This window comes from Piliocolobus tephrosceles, chromosome 15 (genome assembly GCF_002776525.5).
Source record: "Piliocolobus tephrosceles isolate RC106 chromosome 15, ASM277652v3, whole genome shotgun sequence".
Taxonomy (NCBI): Eukaryota; Metazoa; Chordata; class Mammalia; order Primates; family Cercopithecidae; genus Piliocolobus; species Piliocolobus tephrosceles.
In genome coordinates, this window is record NC_045448.1 from 29,116,215 (window position 1) to 29,133,716 (window position 17,502).

General features: G+C 38.0%; 1 protein-coding gene across 3 annotated transcripts in view; it reads left to right on the top strand.

The window, feature by feature from the left end:
* The window catches only part of CLIP4 (CAP-Gly domain containing linker protein family member 4), a 68,468-nt gene that overhangs the window by 28,435 nt on the left and 22,531 nt on the right, over nt 1-17,502 (top strand). For all 3 annotated transcript variants that reach the window (XM_023217281.2, XM_023217283.1, XM_023217282.1), the window contains exons 8-12: nt 904-1,039; nt 8,274-8,417; nt 12,280-12,369; nt 13,136-13,279; nt 16,251-16,385. In XM_023217281.2, the coding sequence (XP_023073049.1) occupies nt 904-1,039; nt 8,274-8,417; nt 12,280-12,369; nt 13,136-13,279; nt 16,251-16,385 (649 nt within the window). The remainder of the gene's footprint in view (nt 1-903; nt 1,040-8,273; nt 8,418-12,279; nt 12,370-13,135; nt 13,280-16,250; nt 16,386-17,502) is intronic.

Consider the following 17,502-nt stretch of genomic DNA (forward strand, 5'->3'; position numbering starts at 1 on the left):
TGTTTGTCTTTGGGTTCCCACAAATAGGGCAGTCTGAGATACTGTGTAGCCTGGTGATAAGGATTTATGTGGAAAAGAGGACTCCTGCTACTCCCATCATCCAGACACCTTTTTTCCTCCCAAGCTTTTGTTTCCATGTTGCATTCATTTATTACCAGTTGCTTTTAAAAAATACCTCATATGGGAGGTTTTCTTGTTTTTTCTTTTTTTAATTAATTATTTTATTATACTTTAAGTTCTGGAATACATGTGCAGAACATGCAGGTTTGTTACGTAGGCATACATGTGCCATGGTGGTTTGCTGCACCCATCAGCTTGTCATCTGTATTAGGTATTTCTCCTAATGCTATCCCTCCCCAGCCCCCCACCCTCAGTTTTTTCTTAATATTGAGGTTAATAGGGAGCTTGGTATGGAGAATGGAATAGGGAATTCCTGCTTGGATATTGAATTTCCCAACATAGTTGCATCCCAATTTTTTTTTTTTTTTTTTTTTTTTTTTTTTTTTTTTTTTTTTTTTTTTGAGAAGAGTCTTACTTTGCTGCCCAGGCTGGAGTGCAGTGGCACAGTCATAGTTCACTGTAGCCCTGAACTCCTGGGCTCAAGCGACCCTCCTGCCTCAGCCCCTGGAGTAGCTGGAACTACAGGCATGTGCTACTATCCAGCTAATTAGGATTCTTATGTCTTCTTGGAAATTGACTCCCTTATTATTATTTAATGTTCCTTTTTATCCTTGGTAATGTTCCTTGCTCTGAAGTGAGAGCAAGGAACATTACCAAGGATAAAAAGGTAATGTTGAGAGAGTGAATTTTTAAACACTTCCATGGTGAAGTAAAGTTGCAAGAGTAGGACCGTTGGAATTACTAATAATTCCCAAAAGTTATTCTGATTTATATTTTCTTTAGGTTGGTACATTAAGATTTTGTGGAACAACTGAATTTGCAAGTGGGCAGTGGGCCGGCATTGAACTGGATGAGCCAGAAGGAAAAAATAATGGAAGTGTTGGCAAAGTCCAGTATTTTAAATGTGCCCCCAAGTATGGTAAGGTTGATATTATTTAACTCAGTAAGAATTAATTAAAAATAATCGAGTTTTACTCTTTTATAGTTGTTAAATAAAACTTTTCTCCTGATTACTTATGTGATAAGTGAGGGGGCATGTGGATGTAGGGAGGACTTTTTAAAGGTAGGAGATAGTTATATTTATTTACACTGATGGGAGGTGACGTGAGAGTGAGAAATGGTAGTTGCAGGAGAGAAAGGGGACACTTATAGGAGGAAAGGCCTGAAAAACTTGAAAGGGAAATGGAATTCAGTATAAGAGTTAGTCTTGCTTTAGATCAGGTGCAGCTTTCCACTGTTTTATTTTATTTATTTATTTTTTGAGACAGAGTCTCGCTGTGTCGTCCAGGCTGGAGTACAGTGGTACAATCTCGGCTCACTGCAACCTCTGCCTGCCAGGTTCAAGTGATTCTCCTGCCTCAGCCTCCTGAGTAGCTGGGATTACAGGCACTTGCCACCACGCCTGGATAATTGTTGTATTTTCAGTAGACACAGGGTTTCACCACGTTGGCCAGGCTGGTCTCGACCTCCTGACCTCAAGTGATCTGCCCACGTTAGCCTACCAAATCCCAAAGCTGGGATTACAGGCATGAGCCACCGTGCCTGGCCAACCATGAGTTTCAGAGGCCATGATGGAAAGGTTTAGGAGGGTGTCTGGTAGTGACTGGTGAAGAGCACGTCTGATGGGATTGCCTCAATGATGTTTTTGGGAAAGTGTCTTTCTTGGGACTGGTCTCTTGGGTGGCTTTTAGTGGAGAGACAGTGATGAGAGGGGTGTTTTCATTAGTAGGCTGTGAGCTGTTGGACTGCCCTTGATTCTTGCTGCCAGCAGTACAATGATTGGGAGAAGGCCTCTGACCAGGGGCACACCCAGCTCTGCAGACCTCCCTTAAATCCTGCTCCTGGTGGTGGTGTGGCCAAGGGAGGGACTTGGTTACCAAGGAAGTACAGAGCTCTGGAGGTCATGAAGAACCTGGAAAACTGGAAAAATCAAGCAAGGCCAACTTTACGACCACACTCCTGAGGTTTCCTTGAAACTCTGCAAGGTTTCTTTCTCTTTCCGACTAATGTTTCAGTAAATTCTGACAAATGTTTAAGTAAATTCTTTCTGACATGTTTAGGTAAATTTATTCTTCCTCTGTCTCACACACACCTATCCTGCCTATTGATTTCAGTTTGATTTTGTAGTTACTTACTATGTTGTGAATATTTTTCCTTGAAATGAAATACTCTTCTAGAACATTATTTCCACGATTGTGTAGTATTCATCTTGTGGCCTGATGGTGAGGTGGTGTGGTATGATGATGATGAAGGGTATGGACTTTGGAGTCTGACTGCTTGTGTGTGAATCGATTTCTTTACTTACCAGCTATGTGACTCTCTTTCTCTTCTTGTGCCTCAGTTTGTCTTCTATGAAATAGGGATGACACTATCATAAGGACTAGTGCAAGAATTAAATGTGTTGGTAAAAGTATAAAGCACCTAGAACAGTGCTTGATTCCCTGTAAGCACTCAGCAGATGAGAGCTGCTGGCTATCACGCATTTATCAAAATTACTAGTTTCCTTTCATCACACACTTAGGATGGAATCTCATTTTTTTGGTCTATTAACACTTTTTTCATTTGTTTATAAAAATGCTTATTGTATAAGATTTGAAAATGAAAAAGAAATTCTGCATTTTTATTTGATATCCTAATATAATTTCCCCAAATCTTTACATATTGTTTGAAAATGTGATTTTGAATAGCTCCATTTCCTTTAATTTTTCCAGTTTGATGCATGAAAATTTCTGTATTTTAATTTGTATTTATCTTACTGTGGTGAAATAGAGCACTTATTAAAGTGTTTTGTTGTAGTATAGGTATTTTTTATGTTCCTTGGCAATTGCCTGTTCGTATTATTTTCCCAGTAAAAATTGGGATATTAGTGTGTCTTTTTAAAAAAGGGATGAGTTTTAAAATACATAATTACGATATTAAGCGTTATTTATTATGGATATTTTGTCCAGCTTGTCATTTGCCTTTGACCCTCATTTGCAATGCTTTTTGGACATGAGTTTCATGGCTTAAATACTTTTCTTTTATAAATTCTTATATTGCTTTTATGCTTTGATAATTCTTCCTAATCTAAGGATTAGTTATACATTTTATATTTCTTTGAATGTTTATATTTTTCCTTTTATTTTTAGTTGACACATAATAATTGTACCTATGTATGGGGTACAGAGTGATATTTCTGTGTAATGTAAGGTGTAATGATTAAATCAGGGTAATTAGGATATCCATCACCCCAAACATTTATCATTTGTGTTGAGAACATTCAAAATCCTCTCTTTTAGCTTTTTGAACATATACAATAAATTGTTGTTAACCATCTTCACCCTGCAGTGCTGTAGAACACTAGAACTTACTCCTCCTGTTTAGCTGTGATGTAAATGTTTTAATTTTTATACTTAATTATGTAATCTATTTGGAATTTATTTGGTTAGTAGTCTGAGGTTAAGAATTTAATTTTAATTTTCCTCCAGTAGATTACTTTGCCACCTGTCAAGCAGACTAAGGGCAGGATCAAAAGCCTTTAGCAACACATAGGGCAGAGGTCAATCAGAATTATGGGAATAATTTAGATTGCCAGCAGAACACGTTGGGACTCCCAAACTCTCATTGTCCCGAGGGGAGGTGTGCTTGATTAGCACAAAGCTGGATACTCCCAGGACCTGCCTCCATCCTCTTATATGTACTTCAAGGCAAGTTGTGGAGCAGGGGTCATGTATTAGATTGTATGAAAATGGGTGTAACCCTTGACAGTCCCGGGAGCCCCAGATCATGGCTAAGCTACTTAGGTGGAGGTGAGGGGAGTTGGGAAATCCCCTGGCTAATCAGAAGCCAAGGAATTTCTCAACAACGGTTTTCTCTCTTTCTAAATCTATCATCTTTTGCCTTTGGCTTGTTGTGCTGCTTTTATTATAGATTAAGTTCTTATCAATGCTATGGTATATTTCAGGATTGTTTTGTTCTATTGATCTGTTAATTCTCATACGTATTAGATTTTTTAACTATAGAAAATGATAAGTTTTAATACTTGGGTGGTATTATTGTTTTTATGTCTTTTAATAATTACCAAAGTGAATACATATACTTGGTTTACTAAAGTCAGATTGTTTGGCAAGGCTTATTACAAAACTCTATCTTAGCTTGTTTTTCTCTGCCCTCGAATCCTGTCCTTAGAAGCAAGAACTTTTTCAACTCTTAGCTGTATCATCTGATATTAATATCTGTATTTGTAAATCATATATTTACATGAATCTTTCTTGATTTTTCCAGTTCGAGACATCTAGTGAGTTCGTACTATGACGAGAAAGATTTAGTGCTCTACGTGAGACAATAGAGTATTACCTTAAATATACGGAGAGGATGTGAAACCCATTGTAACAGTTTCTTGGTTGACTGGTTTTTGGTATAGGATGTCCTTCAGTAGCTTTCTGACAAAGGACTCATGAGGAGTAAATGTGTTGAGTCCTTCTGTTCTAAACACACGTTGATTTCTCCCCTCATACTTCATGCGATAATTTCGGATAAGGAATGTTAGGTTGGATTTCATATTCTCTGAGTATATTTAAGGAGATACTCTAGTGTCTTAGGTAGAGTTTGACAGACTTTTTCTGTAAGAGGCCACATAGTAAATGTTTTAGGCCTTGTGGGCTCTGTACTTTCTGGTGCACCTGCTACTCAGCTCTGCTGTCGTAGTAAACAGGCAGCCACAGGCAGTGTGTAAGCAAATGGATGTGGCTACATTTCAATAAAACTTGACCAATAAACAGGCAGTAGCCAGAACATGGCTGTTGGGCCATAGTTTACCAACTACTATCCTGAGCTTCCAGTGTTGCTGTTCAGAAGTTTTGAAGTATTGTTGTACAGATTATTTAGTATAAAATGAAGAAGAAAAAACAAAAAGTAGGTACAGGTTTTTCCATCTTCTATTTTTGACCCTTTCTTCCTTCTAGGAAGCTTTTAGTATTTTTTCTCCTTTTCTTTTTTTTTCCTTCAGAGTTCATACCATTTTTATTCCTTGCCGATATTTTAGTGGGGGTTGGAGAAGAAGAATTGGAGTTAAAGCTGTGTTCAGTGGGCCATGTTTATCTGGAAATTTGTTACTTTTGTCTTTCCAAATAATTCTTCATCATGTGTTTGTTTTTAGTTAGGCCTTACAGTTACATGTCGAGATTTGAGAAAAATCCTATCAATAATTCAGTTAGCCTGAGTAACTGAGTAATAGAGGCTGCCCGTATACTATGCATCCAGTCATTGCTTTATATTTAGTTTTGGTTCTCTGAAATGCTTTGGTTAATAAAAAAAAAAAAAAAAGAAAAAGAAAAATGCAAACTATATAGATGAGGTTTTATATACTGAGGAAATCTTTCTAAGCCATAGAATTAAATGTTCAATTTAATACACAAATATACTTTAGCTTACAGAAATTTCCTGGTGAGATTTTTTTTGTTAGAAAATGTATTTATTATTTATAGTGAAGTAGAGGTGTCAGTATTCATGATAGAGGTTATATCAGCCAAGGTTGCCTTCATATTGATAAAAATACCTTATTCACTTGTAATCATAAACATTATTCCAGTAAAAGAGGTACATTTTCTCTCTTTTTTTTTTTTTTTGCCTGTGTGATCACCATAATAAGTTAAAATGAAATAGCTCTTATATAATCAAAGGAGAAAAGAAAAAAGGAGAAAACAAACATACCACAGCCTTGACAATTCCACCCAACACAGCTGCCTCCAGCAGTCAGTCTCTCCTCTCCCCACTCCAATTAATTTAGCCCTCTACCCCATCCCACTTTGTTAGTGGGAAGATTCACCAAATGATGGGGCTTGCTCAGAAGAGAAACATTTTATGGTCAGTGGAAGCTGAAGAGAAGGTACGAAAAGATGGAGAGGGCTGCCCGTCTCTTTTAATAATTGTAAGAGGATTTACTAATACTGAAAAGTGTCCTTCAGTGACTGATCCCCGATCTAGACTTTGGCCCTTCAACTTGCTGCTGTCCAAAAAAATCACACGTTTTCCCTGAGATGAAGAAAAACATAATTTATTTAACATTGTTATGACATTAATGACACAAATCAAACAAATTAGAAAAATACTCCATAGCCTGACTTCTCTTATAAATGTTTATTTTAGGTTTCTTCCAATCCTGCCTGCTGCCTGTATTTCCACATACAATTTTTCACAAATGTTACAGTGTAATCAAATATATAACTTAATTTTTTTGATTTCCTTTTTTTTTTTTTTTTTTGAGACAGTCTCTCTGTCTGTCACCCAGGCTGGAGTGCAGTGGCCTCCCAAGTTCAAGCGATTCTCCTGCCTCAGCCTCCCAAGTGGGATTACAGGCACGCACCACTGTGCCTGGCTAATTTTTGTATTTTTAGTAGAGATGGGGTTTTGCCATGTTGGTCAGGCTGATCTTAAACTCCTGGTCTTGGGTGATCCGCCTGCCTTGGCCTCCTAAAGGGCTGGGATTACAGGTGTGAGCCACTGCGCCTGGCCTGATTTACTTTTCATATTTTTATATATTTCTACATAATCTTTATTGTCTTATAATGTTATAATGATATAGTGGTTTATGGATATAGTTAATTCATTCATCATATTGGCAGACAAGTATGTTTTCTCCTACTTATGAATAATATTATAGTGGTGACACATTGAGATATACAACCTTTTCCTCCTATTTAGAGTATTTTCTCATGATTCATTTCCAGAAGTGTGATTGGGTCATTGTAGTAAACTAGAAATTGTGGCAGCTTTTGAAATGTATTTTTTTCTTTTAGTATACAGATGAAACCTTGTAACCTTTGTCAGTACCGTTAAATATAATTATTTCTTTAAAATTCTATAAAGTGGACTAGGTCAAGATTTTTATTTTCTAAAAAGATCATACAAATTTACATTTCCAGGGTATAAAATAATTTCTGTCATCAAACCCTCGCCAACACTGGTTGTAATCATCATCATCATCATCATCATCATCACCAAGCTTGAGAGAGAGAGAGAGTGTATGTGTGTATGTGTGTGTGTGTTAGGGAAGGAAAACAATTTAGAGAAAGAATAGAAAGTCATGGAAAATCTCATAGATAGGAGACAGAAGAGAGAACATTGTGAATAAGTTAAAAAAAAAATAGGAAAATCAGGATAAAGTAGTATGGACTCGGAGGTGGGAGAGAATTTTAGGATTAGCAGAAAAGTAGTGGAGTTGGTACTTTTTAGTTATTAACAAAGCACTACTTCTTATAGAGTCTTGAGCATTTCTACCCTGCTTTAAAACAAGTTGTTTTTAATATATTCCATTTTAGTCACAATGTATATTTGCTAGATTGTAAACACTCAATGAAAGAGTGTAATATACATATTATGGCTTTATTTTCACTTTTTAAATATCTTAGCCAGATTATCTTGGTATTTATAGTCTATATTCACTATCTTTAATGTCAGTGCATTCTTCTTATACTGGTTATTTTATTGTGTGGATAAACTCCTTTTTGATGGAAGTTTGTACTCCCAACTGCTGCAGACAGGCAGCCCCCTGCCCCTGCCGCTCCCCTTCCCAGTGCACACTGTATTGTTTCCAGTTGTCAGGACCTGAGAGCCAGGCCTTTTAGGAAGATTATATTTCATAGTCAGAAAGCTTTATTTTATCCCTGGTATGTGTAACACACTGTAATTAGGTACAGTGGGGGAATGCAGATTTAAGTAACGTTTAAATTTTGTCTTTAAAGGTGTTAGTCTGGAAGAGAGATTAGACATGGACATAAAAAGCTATAATGTGGGATGAGTATAACTTCCAAAGGAGATATAAGTTGGCATGGAAGAATAGGTTTTTATGCTCTGTAGCTCACTATTATTTGCCAATTGCTTAGAAATAATAGAAAACTATTAATATTACCTTTACTCATTTCTCTTTCTCCTGAATTTCACTTAACAACTGAAATGTGGTTCTTACATTATTGATGTGTGGTTAGTCTCGAAAACTAGACTGTAAGCTCTTTGAGGGCAAGTACTGTGTCTTACATTTTTTCCCCTCTCATCATAGGACATACGGTGGGCATTAAAGGTTTATATTAAAGATTTATATTACTAATTAGTTGTACTTGTTCCTTTATTTGAAATGTTTTAACTGTTTAACACTAAAATTCTGCATTCTCCCTTAGGTATTTTTGCACCTCTTTCAAAGATAAGTAAAGCAAAAGATCGAAGGAAGAATATAGCACACACTCCTTCTACAAAAGCTGCTGTCCCTCTCATCAGGTCCCAGAAAATTGACATAGCTCATGTAACGTCCAAAGTAAATACTGGTAGGTCAAACCACAAAGTTATTTGGTATTTTAGTTCTGCTTCAGTATTTTAATTTTATTTGTAGAATTCCTACTATTTAGATTGCTTCACTTTTTTTTTGTTAACCAACTGTGAAACCTGAATTTAATAAAACCTGCATCCTTATGTGTTTTTAAACCTCAATTTTAATGACTTCAGTCCCTAACAAGTGTATTTCAGATTTGTTCCTTCCTTTTTTCCCCTTATCGTCTCCATACTTTTATCACACATAATCTATCCTCAAAGCTAGATTTCATACTTTCATCAAACTTTTATGGAACAAAACTAGCTTTAGGCTCCTTGCCTATTGAAGGATGTTTAGTAACTTCTCTTTTACCAGAAAAAAGTTCTGACTCCTGAAACTAGCAGTTGCGGCTCTCTTTCTTTATTGATAGAGTCTTGCACGGCTTCCATGGGTGAGCTGCAGTTTATCGTATCTCTTCCCTGTCTTTTACGCACATTTTCTCACTCCTCCCTTCATACTTTGTCTCATGCTATTTATCTGGGTGCAGTAATTTGACTTCTGCCTTTTGAGGTCCTCACAATTTTTTCGACTTCTTATTCCTATCTTGTTTCTCCATGAACGCTTTCTTGATAACTCCAGTTCACTTTAATCTCCTCATTCCTTAACTTTGTATGTACTTTTTACCCATACTACCCAATTGTTACTTGTTATCTTGGGTTTTGTCCTCTGATTGCTTTATTTGTGCAAGTGTCCTATTCTCTCAGCAAAATTTCAAACTTTAACTGAACGATGAGAGCAAATTGTAGTGTTGTTTTCACTGTAGCAATGCACAAAATAGGTGCTCAATAAATACTTGCTAATTTGTAAATACTTGAAGTGGAAAGCTTTCTACCAGGATGAAAGGAATTTGTCCAAGGATTGGGCTGGCCTTTATATTCTGTTCCGCTGGGCTATTTGAATGTCCCTGTGTCAATATTGCACTCCATAGTAAGTAGTTTTTAAAAATAAGTCCTGATGTCCAGTAGTGGAGAGCCTCTTATCGCATTCTTGATCATTGTCTTGCCTGTTTTGGGCTTTTATAAATCACACTTCTTTTTTTTTTTTTTTTTGAGACAGAGTCTCGCTCTGTCGCCCAGGCTGGAGTGCAGTGGCCGGATCTCAGCTCACTGCAAGCTCTGCCTCCCGGGTTTACGCCATTCTCCTGCCTCAGCCTCCCGAGTAGCTGGGACTACAGGCGCCCACCACCTCATCCGGCTAGTTTTTTGTGTTTTTATAGAGACGGGGTTTCACCGTGTTAGCCAGGATGGTTTCGATCTCCTGACCTTGTGATCTGCCCGTCTCGGCCTCCCAAAGTGCTGGGATTACAGGCTTGAGCCACCGCGCCCGGCCTGTAAATCACACTTCTATATACAGTTTACAATGAACTGTTAAGTTTCCTTTTAAAAATTCTGTTGAGGTTTTAACTGATACTTTAGTTAAAGCTTAAATCAGTGTGGAAAGAACTGACATCTTTACAATAGTTTTTAAATTATGAGTTTAGAATATCTTTCTATTTAATTAGGCCCTTTGAAAATATCCAAACAAAATTGTGTAATTTTTTTCTACAGATATTTTGTATCTGCCTTGTTAGGTCTATTGGTATGTACTCCATACTTTTTGATGCTATTATAAGTAGCATCCTTTTAACCTGAAGCCCAGAAGTATACAGTAAATATAGACAGAAAGCTCCAAGAGAAGCCCCCTTTATTTCTGGTCTGAGGAGCAGAAAAGGGGTCTCCTATTAGATAGAATGTGGATGAAATTGCCTGTTGTTTTTCTTGTTTGCCTTTTCTTTCCCTTGTTTCTCTTCCATCCAGTCCCCAGGCAATCCTCCATGATATGGATGGGCAGCTCTGGATGGGCAGGCACCTGAAACCCCAAGGAAGGGAAATCCATGTCTCTGACCAGAGAAACTTTGGTCCAAGGACATAGATGGAATCCCCACTGGTTTTTCTTCTGTTTTCTCACTGATTGGCCCCAGAGGCACAATCAATCTCAGGATCGTATGACAGAGCAAGGAAGCTAAAGCTTAGACATTCTACTCAGAATACCAACAAGGGATGCCCAGGAGCAGGAAGTATCAGGGAAATCATGGAGAAGAGGGAACTCAAGAAAGAGGCCTCACAATTTTGGCTGTGAACTCCTAGGTCTTCTTGCAAGTGGTGTATGCATGGATCTGACCAAAGCCTTTGGTCTTATGGTAGACCACTGCTTGGGTCCCAGCCTGACTACTGGGCTGCATAGCACATGAGACAAATTCAAACAGCACTGTAGAGGCATCGGAACCGCAGTGCACAGAGGGTGGTCAGGAGCTTCCGCCTGGAGCCTGCATGGGTGGACTGCCTGTTAAAACGCAACAGTCAACATCCTCCATAGGATTTAAACACGACCTATTCCAGTGTCCATACATAATATTCAAAAGACACAAGATACAATTTAAAATTACCCGAAATATGAAAAACCAGGAAAGTCAACACCTCTTACAAGGAAAAAGACAGTCCAAGCATAGCAGCTTCGAGACTACATGGCCATTGCAATGAACACATAAAGATTTTAAGTAATATAACCACACTCTAAGAATTAAGGGTGTAGCTGGGCATTGTGGTGCACACCTGTAGTCCCAGCTACTCCAGAGACTGAGGCAGGAGGATCGCTTGAGTCCAGGAGTTTAGGCTGCAGTGGGCTATGATTGTGCCACTGCGCTACAGCCTGGCTAACAGAAGAAGACACTGTTTCTTAAAAAAAAAAAAAAAAAAAAAAAAAAAAAAAAAAAAAAATCAAACGTGAGCACTATTGAAACAAATGAAAAGAAAGTTTCAGCCAAGAAATAGAAGATACAAAAAAGAACCAAAGATACACCCGTGTGTATACACACACACACACACACACACACACACACACACAAATAAGTACAAGCAGAATTGTAGAAATCTAAGACTGGTGAATTGTATCATTGCCAATATCCTGGTTGACATACTTACTATGCCATAATTTTGCAAAATATTACCTTTGGAGGAAACCCAAAGTGTACAAGGAATCTCCTTGTATTACTTGTATAAAAACTTTAAGGAAAATATTTTATAACTGAAAAATATAATGAAAAATAAAAATGTCTTCTTCAGGTTGCCTTCGTAAAATGTCTCCTCTGCACCTTCTTCATTCAGTTTCTGCTGTTGGAGTTCAGGCTCTAATGGCTGGACTATGCTGATACCGTCTGACTGGTCCCTGCTTCCAGCCTCTCCCGCTGTGGTTTCATTGCAGCCCTGCTGTCAGGAGAGTGTTATTTGACTAGACTGTTCATGCCAGTGCTCCTTTTCAAAGCCCAGCAGAGGCTCCTTCTTTGCAGAAGAGTTCTCAGTCCTTAGCTGGGCACTGTCACCCCCTCTGAGGTGTTACTGTGACCTGTCTGTCTAGTCTGGCTTCTCCTACATTCCGGAAGTACTCTAGTCCAGCCAAGCTACTCACCATTTTCTGCGTCTTTCCTTGAGATTTTCTTTTTGTCCATCCAGAATGCCTGCCCTCAGCTCTTCCTGACCATACGGCCAGTATTCTCAGGAAGAAATCTGACCTGTCCCTCAGGACCCATCTCAGAATGTGATCGTCTTGATGAGACATGAATTTATCTTTGTAGCCACTGTTATTGTCTCCTTCTCATATGGTAGTACTTATACTAAAACATGTCCTCATATATCTGTGCAGTTGTTATCCAGTATGTTTTCAGAAGTGAGTAAGACTTAGATAATGAGGGATGCATGTACTTTAAAAAATACATTTTACGTTTAATGTTAAAATTTTAATGTTAAAATTCTTGCTGAAAGTGTTTCATTTTTGCGTCCAAGGATTAATGACATCAAAAAAAGATAGTGCTTCTGGGTCAACACTTTCATTGCCTCCTGGGGAAGAACTGAAAACTGTGACAGAGAAAGACGGTAATATACCTTGTAACCTCTGTTTCTCAAAATTGAACTTTTGATGGAACTTTAAATTAATAGTTGGAAAACAGTTTATATGGAGGTTAAGTTTTAAAGTTGGTAAGGGAGAAATTACAGTAAAAACTAAACTTGGAAATCACTGAAGCAGCTCATACCAAGCTATGTACATTATATTTTGTGTGTGTAAAACACTGTACTATGATTCTTTTGTCTTACTTGAATTAGATAACTACTAGATTTAAGAAAATAAAAGGAAATTCCATAATATAGATGGCTCTACACAAACGTTTCATTTGCCTTTAGCTATCAAATCATTAGATGAATTGAGCATGAGTATTCCTACTTGCCTCCTGGTTTAACTCAAAACGTCTTAATATTAAGCATTTGTTGCCTTAAAACATACTAATACCATGTTTAATTTTTGTATAAATAAGATGGGACTCTATGTCATCTAAGGTGAGAGGTGAGTGATGGTCATTAGATTAAGTAGTCAGTTTACATCAATTGATGTGGTGACACCTCTTATATAAGATTGTAATCTTACCATGGGGATCCTTAAAATATTGCTTGTGTTATAAAATCTTTTATAGATAAACTGCAGTTGCTATTTGGATGAAATCAGGCATTTAATTTGACACAGGTAATCCATAATTGAGGAAGTTACAAATGAAGAGTTTCAGAAAGATTTGCCTCGATGAGCTGCTTCTTGGTCCACATCTTATTTTCCGCAGTTTGACACGTTCTTTTTCTTTATCTGTTGCAGTTGCCCTGCTTGGATCTGTCAGCAGCTGCTCCTCTACATCTTCTTTGGAACACAGACAGAGCTACCCCAAGAAACAGAATGCAATCAGCAGTAACAAGAAGACAATGAGCAAAAGCCCTTCCCTTTCATCCAGAGCCAGTGCTGGTATCTATGGCTTTTTCAACCAGGCTTTCTTGGTGTTTTTTATCTTGGTTTGTTTGTAAGTAGATTTGCTCTTTTTAAATGTGTAGAAGGAACCCTTTACTTCAATCAGATTGAACTACTTTTACTCTTCCCCCACCTCCCCCTGAGCCTTAAGCCTTAAGGTCTCTTCGTTTTGCTGTGTCAGATATAAGACTTTGCATTTATTTTCATGTAATTCATTCTTAGTGGTTTCACCTCATCTGAATTTAGCCTCTTCATAGGCCTTTGTGTCATCTTCATATTTAAAAAGCATGCGTTCTCTGTTTTTATTCAATTGGTTGTTTTAAAACTACGTTTGCTTAAAACCTAGGAGAAGGTCAGAGGGTCCTCTCCCAGGATGGCAATACCAGCCAGTTCTGAGACGGCTTTTTAACTAGCCGTGAACCTGCATAATCTCACTCAGTCCACATTTCTTCAGTTATTTGTAAAGATACGTAAAACGCTTTATCAGATTTCCTTTTGAAATGACATAGATTTTGTCTGTTGCAGTTCACTTGTTTGCTGCCTATACAGTGAACTTGTCCGGAAAGGCAAAAGCCATCTTGGCAAAAATTGTTCTTCATGAACCTCTTTATTACCAGATTTTTTTTTTTTAGTACTTCTTTTAATAGTACTTATACTGAACCAACATTTTAGTATGGAAAATGTTCATGACAGATTTTTAAAAAAATACTTGATGGGAAAAAACCTCCAAAACTCTCAACAATAACATTGACGTAATAAGCCTAAACATTGGGACCCTAAAAGTAGAGAACCTGAAAGTGTTGCCTGAAATTGTTTGCCTGGAGTATTTATTCTCTAAAGGGCTTCCTCTCTCCACACCCCACCAGTGTGTGTTTATGTTGTGAGGAGCAGAGGTGAGAAGGTACAGTGCTGACACAGCCGTCCTGCTTGTCCGAATTTCATTCACGTTTTAAGGCCCCCTTCATTTGGCCTTTGCGCTTTTGACATTTACTTGATTTTAAAATTTATATGTGGGTATGGAATTAGTTTTTTAACCTTCTAAACACAGTAGTCTAGCATGCCTATATATTTACCTTTTAAAAAATAAATTTGAGGGTTATGTTGACTTAATAGTGAAGATGAAGAGAGTGATCAGAGTGAGAAAGAGGACCTTTCAAAGAGGGAAATGGGCAGAGAATGGGAGATAATGGGAAAGTCTGTGTTGGGAACCCCAGAGACATTTACTTAAAACATGTTTCTCGAGTGAGTAGATATTCCACTTTTTCTATAGATTTGCATTTGAGGGAGATGTAGACTGCAGAGAACGAACAATAATGGAAAGTTAGGTTAAAAAATTAGAGAAAGAAGAGTAGGAATAAAGGATTTGGGGAATGGGAAAGGTAGGGACCTCAGCCTCATCATATCCCATTGTTTTTTACTTTTTTTTTTTCTTTTATTAAAGACAAGGTCTTGCTCTGTCACCCAGGTGGAGTGCAGTGTTGAAATCATAGCTACTGCAGCCTTCTACTCCTGGACCCACGTGATCCTCCCACCTTGGCCTTCCAAAGTGCTGGGATTTACAGGCATGAGCCATCATGCCTAGCCTGTATCCCACTGTTGAACTTGCCATCTTTGGTTCATTGTCTACAGGCAACAAGGGGATGGGCCTGAGGATTTCTGGTCACTGAGTCTTGGTTTTAATCTAGGTGTACCACTTACTGGCTGTTGACAAGTGTGTCTTAGTTAATTCCTGAGTTTGTATCTTATTTTTCAGTATAATTTTTAGGAAAAGCACTTTATAAACTATGAAGTGCTGTAGAATAATAGTTATGATGAGGGCCTAGGACTTACTGGTATAATCCAGACCTTCTCCATGGGTTTATGTTCCTTGTTTAGTTGCTGTGTTTTTGGTCTCTTCTTTTTTCACAATATGACTTATCCTCCATCCCATGCCCTCCTCCAGAGTTCTCTACTCCCTCTCAGATGGCAGCTCTTCAAATCTCTGTTTATGTAGTGACAGGACAAGGCTCAAGCGCCCACCTCTTCTCTTTCAGCTGTTATATTTGAACAGCTTTCTAGATCATATTTCTCTAGGACTTCTATGTTTGATAGTGGGCATTTCAAGGTTTAGTTTTGAATGAATCAAGTTGAGAGGGCAGTGGTTTTGTTCTTAATAACAAAATCAATTTAGGATAATTGGGACCGTATAGCAATTTAACCTTCAAATCATGCTACCTTTGGCTGGTCACAGTGGCTCATGCCTGTTATCCTAGAACTTTGGGAAGCTGAGGTGGGAAGATCGCTTGAGCCCAGGAGTTTGAGACCAGCTTGGTCAATACAGCGAGACCCTGTTTCTTAAAAAAAGAAAAAGTCAAATCACATGACTTTTAATATAATTTACACTGAGTCTAAGTGAACTATTAATAATATAATTCTAGTATTTTAGTAGAATAGAAATTGGCAAACTATGGCCCATGGGCAAAATCTGACCTGCCACTTGTTTTTGTAAAGTTGTTTGGAATCCAGCCATGCACATTTAAAAAAATGTATTGTCTATATTTACTTCCATGCTGCAATGGCAGAGTTCAATAGTTGTGGCAGAGGTATGGCTAGCAAATCCTAACATATTTACTGTCCAGCTCTTTGCAGAAACAGTTTGCTGTGACCCCTCTTCTAGTAGAAATGCTGCAGGCAATATTGGCAGAGTTGGTACTTTACCAGGGATAAGGTTTTGTGACTTTCCCATGGCGGTAATTTTCCCAGGAAACTCTTCACATTTCCTTTGAGTAACTTGACCTCACACGTGAGAAACACGACTGTAGATGACTTATGTGATGAAAGGCATCAGATATTAAGATCACCAACTAACTAGACTAGTTTGAATACCTAGTGTGATTTTTTTTGGCTAATGTGCTTTTTGAGTTTTTCTCCCTTTGTTTTTTCTCCTGTTTTCCTGCCCTGCCCCCGTGTCCCTCCCCGACTTAAACAGGTTTGAATTCCTCAGCAACATCTACAGCAAATAATAGCCGTTGTGAGGGGGAGCTCCGCGTCGGAGAGAGAGTGCTAGTGGTAGGACAGAGACTGGGCACCATTAGGTTCTTTGGGACAACAAACTTCGCTCCAGGTAACTCATCTGCATGTTGGCTTAACTTGAATTCTTTAGAATACAAAAGGTTTAAAATTTTACATGTAAATAGAATTTAATTGTAGAGAAATCTTGATGAACAGTTTTTATGGATGGCAGCTATAGCACAGAAAATGTGAAACGATGATGAAAACTCAGACCGTGTTTACTCAGGTGGATGGTTCCCCATACATTTTTGTCTTGCCACTTGTGTTTTAAATGGTCAGTGTTAAAAATTAGTTGTCATTCTCCAGTTTTACTCCTACTGATTGCCGGGTGTGCTAAGTGACAGGCAAACATTTTAGGATTAGATTTTTGCTAAGGATAGTCTTTAAAATAAGTAGTAAATAATGAGTTGACTGTATACCTTTTTATCAGAGTGGCTTTTTGTTGGGGGGGCTCTTAAAAATACATGTTTGTGTATTTATATATTCATTCCAATCTATACTTAACATTGTGTTTCCAAAAGTAAAGATTACTTTCTATTTTTTTTTTTTTTTTTTTGAGATGGAGCTTTGCTCTCATTGCCCAGGCTGGAGCGCAATGGCATGATCTCGGCTCACTGCAACCTCTGCCTCCTGGGTTCAAGTGATTCTCCTGCCTCAGCCTCCTGAGTAGCTGGGATTACAGGCATGCGCCACCACACCCAGCTAATTTTGTATTTTTAGTAGAGATGGGATTTCTCCATGTTGGCCAGGCTGGTCTCGAACTCCCAAACTCAGGTGATCTGCCCACCTCGGCCTCCCAAAGTGCGGGGATTACAGGTGTGAGCCACTGTGCCTGGCCGGTTTACTTTGTTTTGTATTGTCAGTGATTAATAATTTTAAACAGAAGTCGGTTGAACAAAAACAAATTTGTATATTTTAAATAGCAATATGCTATTTTAACACATGGTGGCATTGCAGTATTTTAGGAAAAGGTTATCTAGAACATTGATTTTTTTAAAAAGAGTTTGTAGCATTTAGCCAAGAACTATGAGGGATCTGAGATTTTACCCTATTTGCAAGCTAACAAATTTGCCTGCCACAGTTTCATAGATGTTGGTGGCAGATATTGTGAGTACTGGAGTCATCACAAGTTTGAGACAAAGCACTCTAGTACTCACAGTCATAGCAGT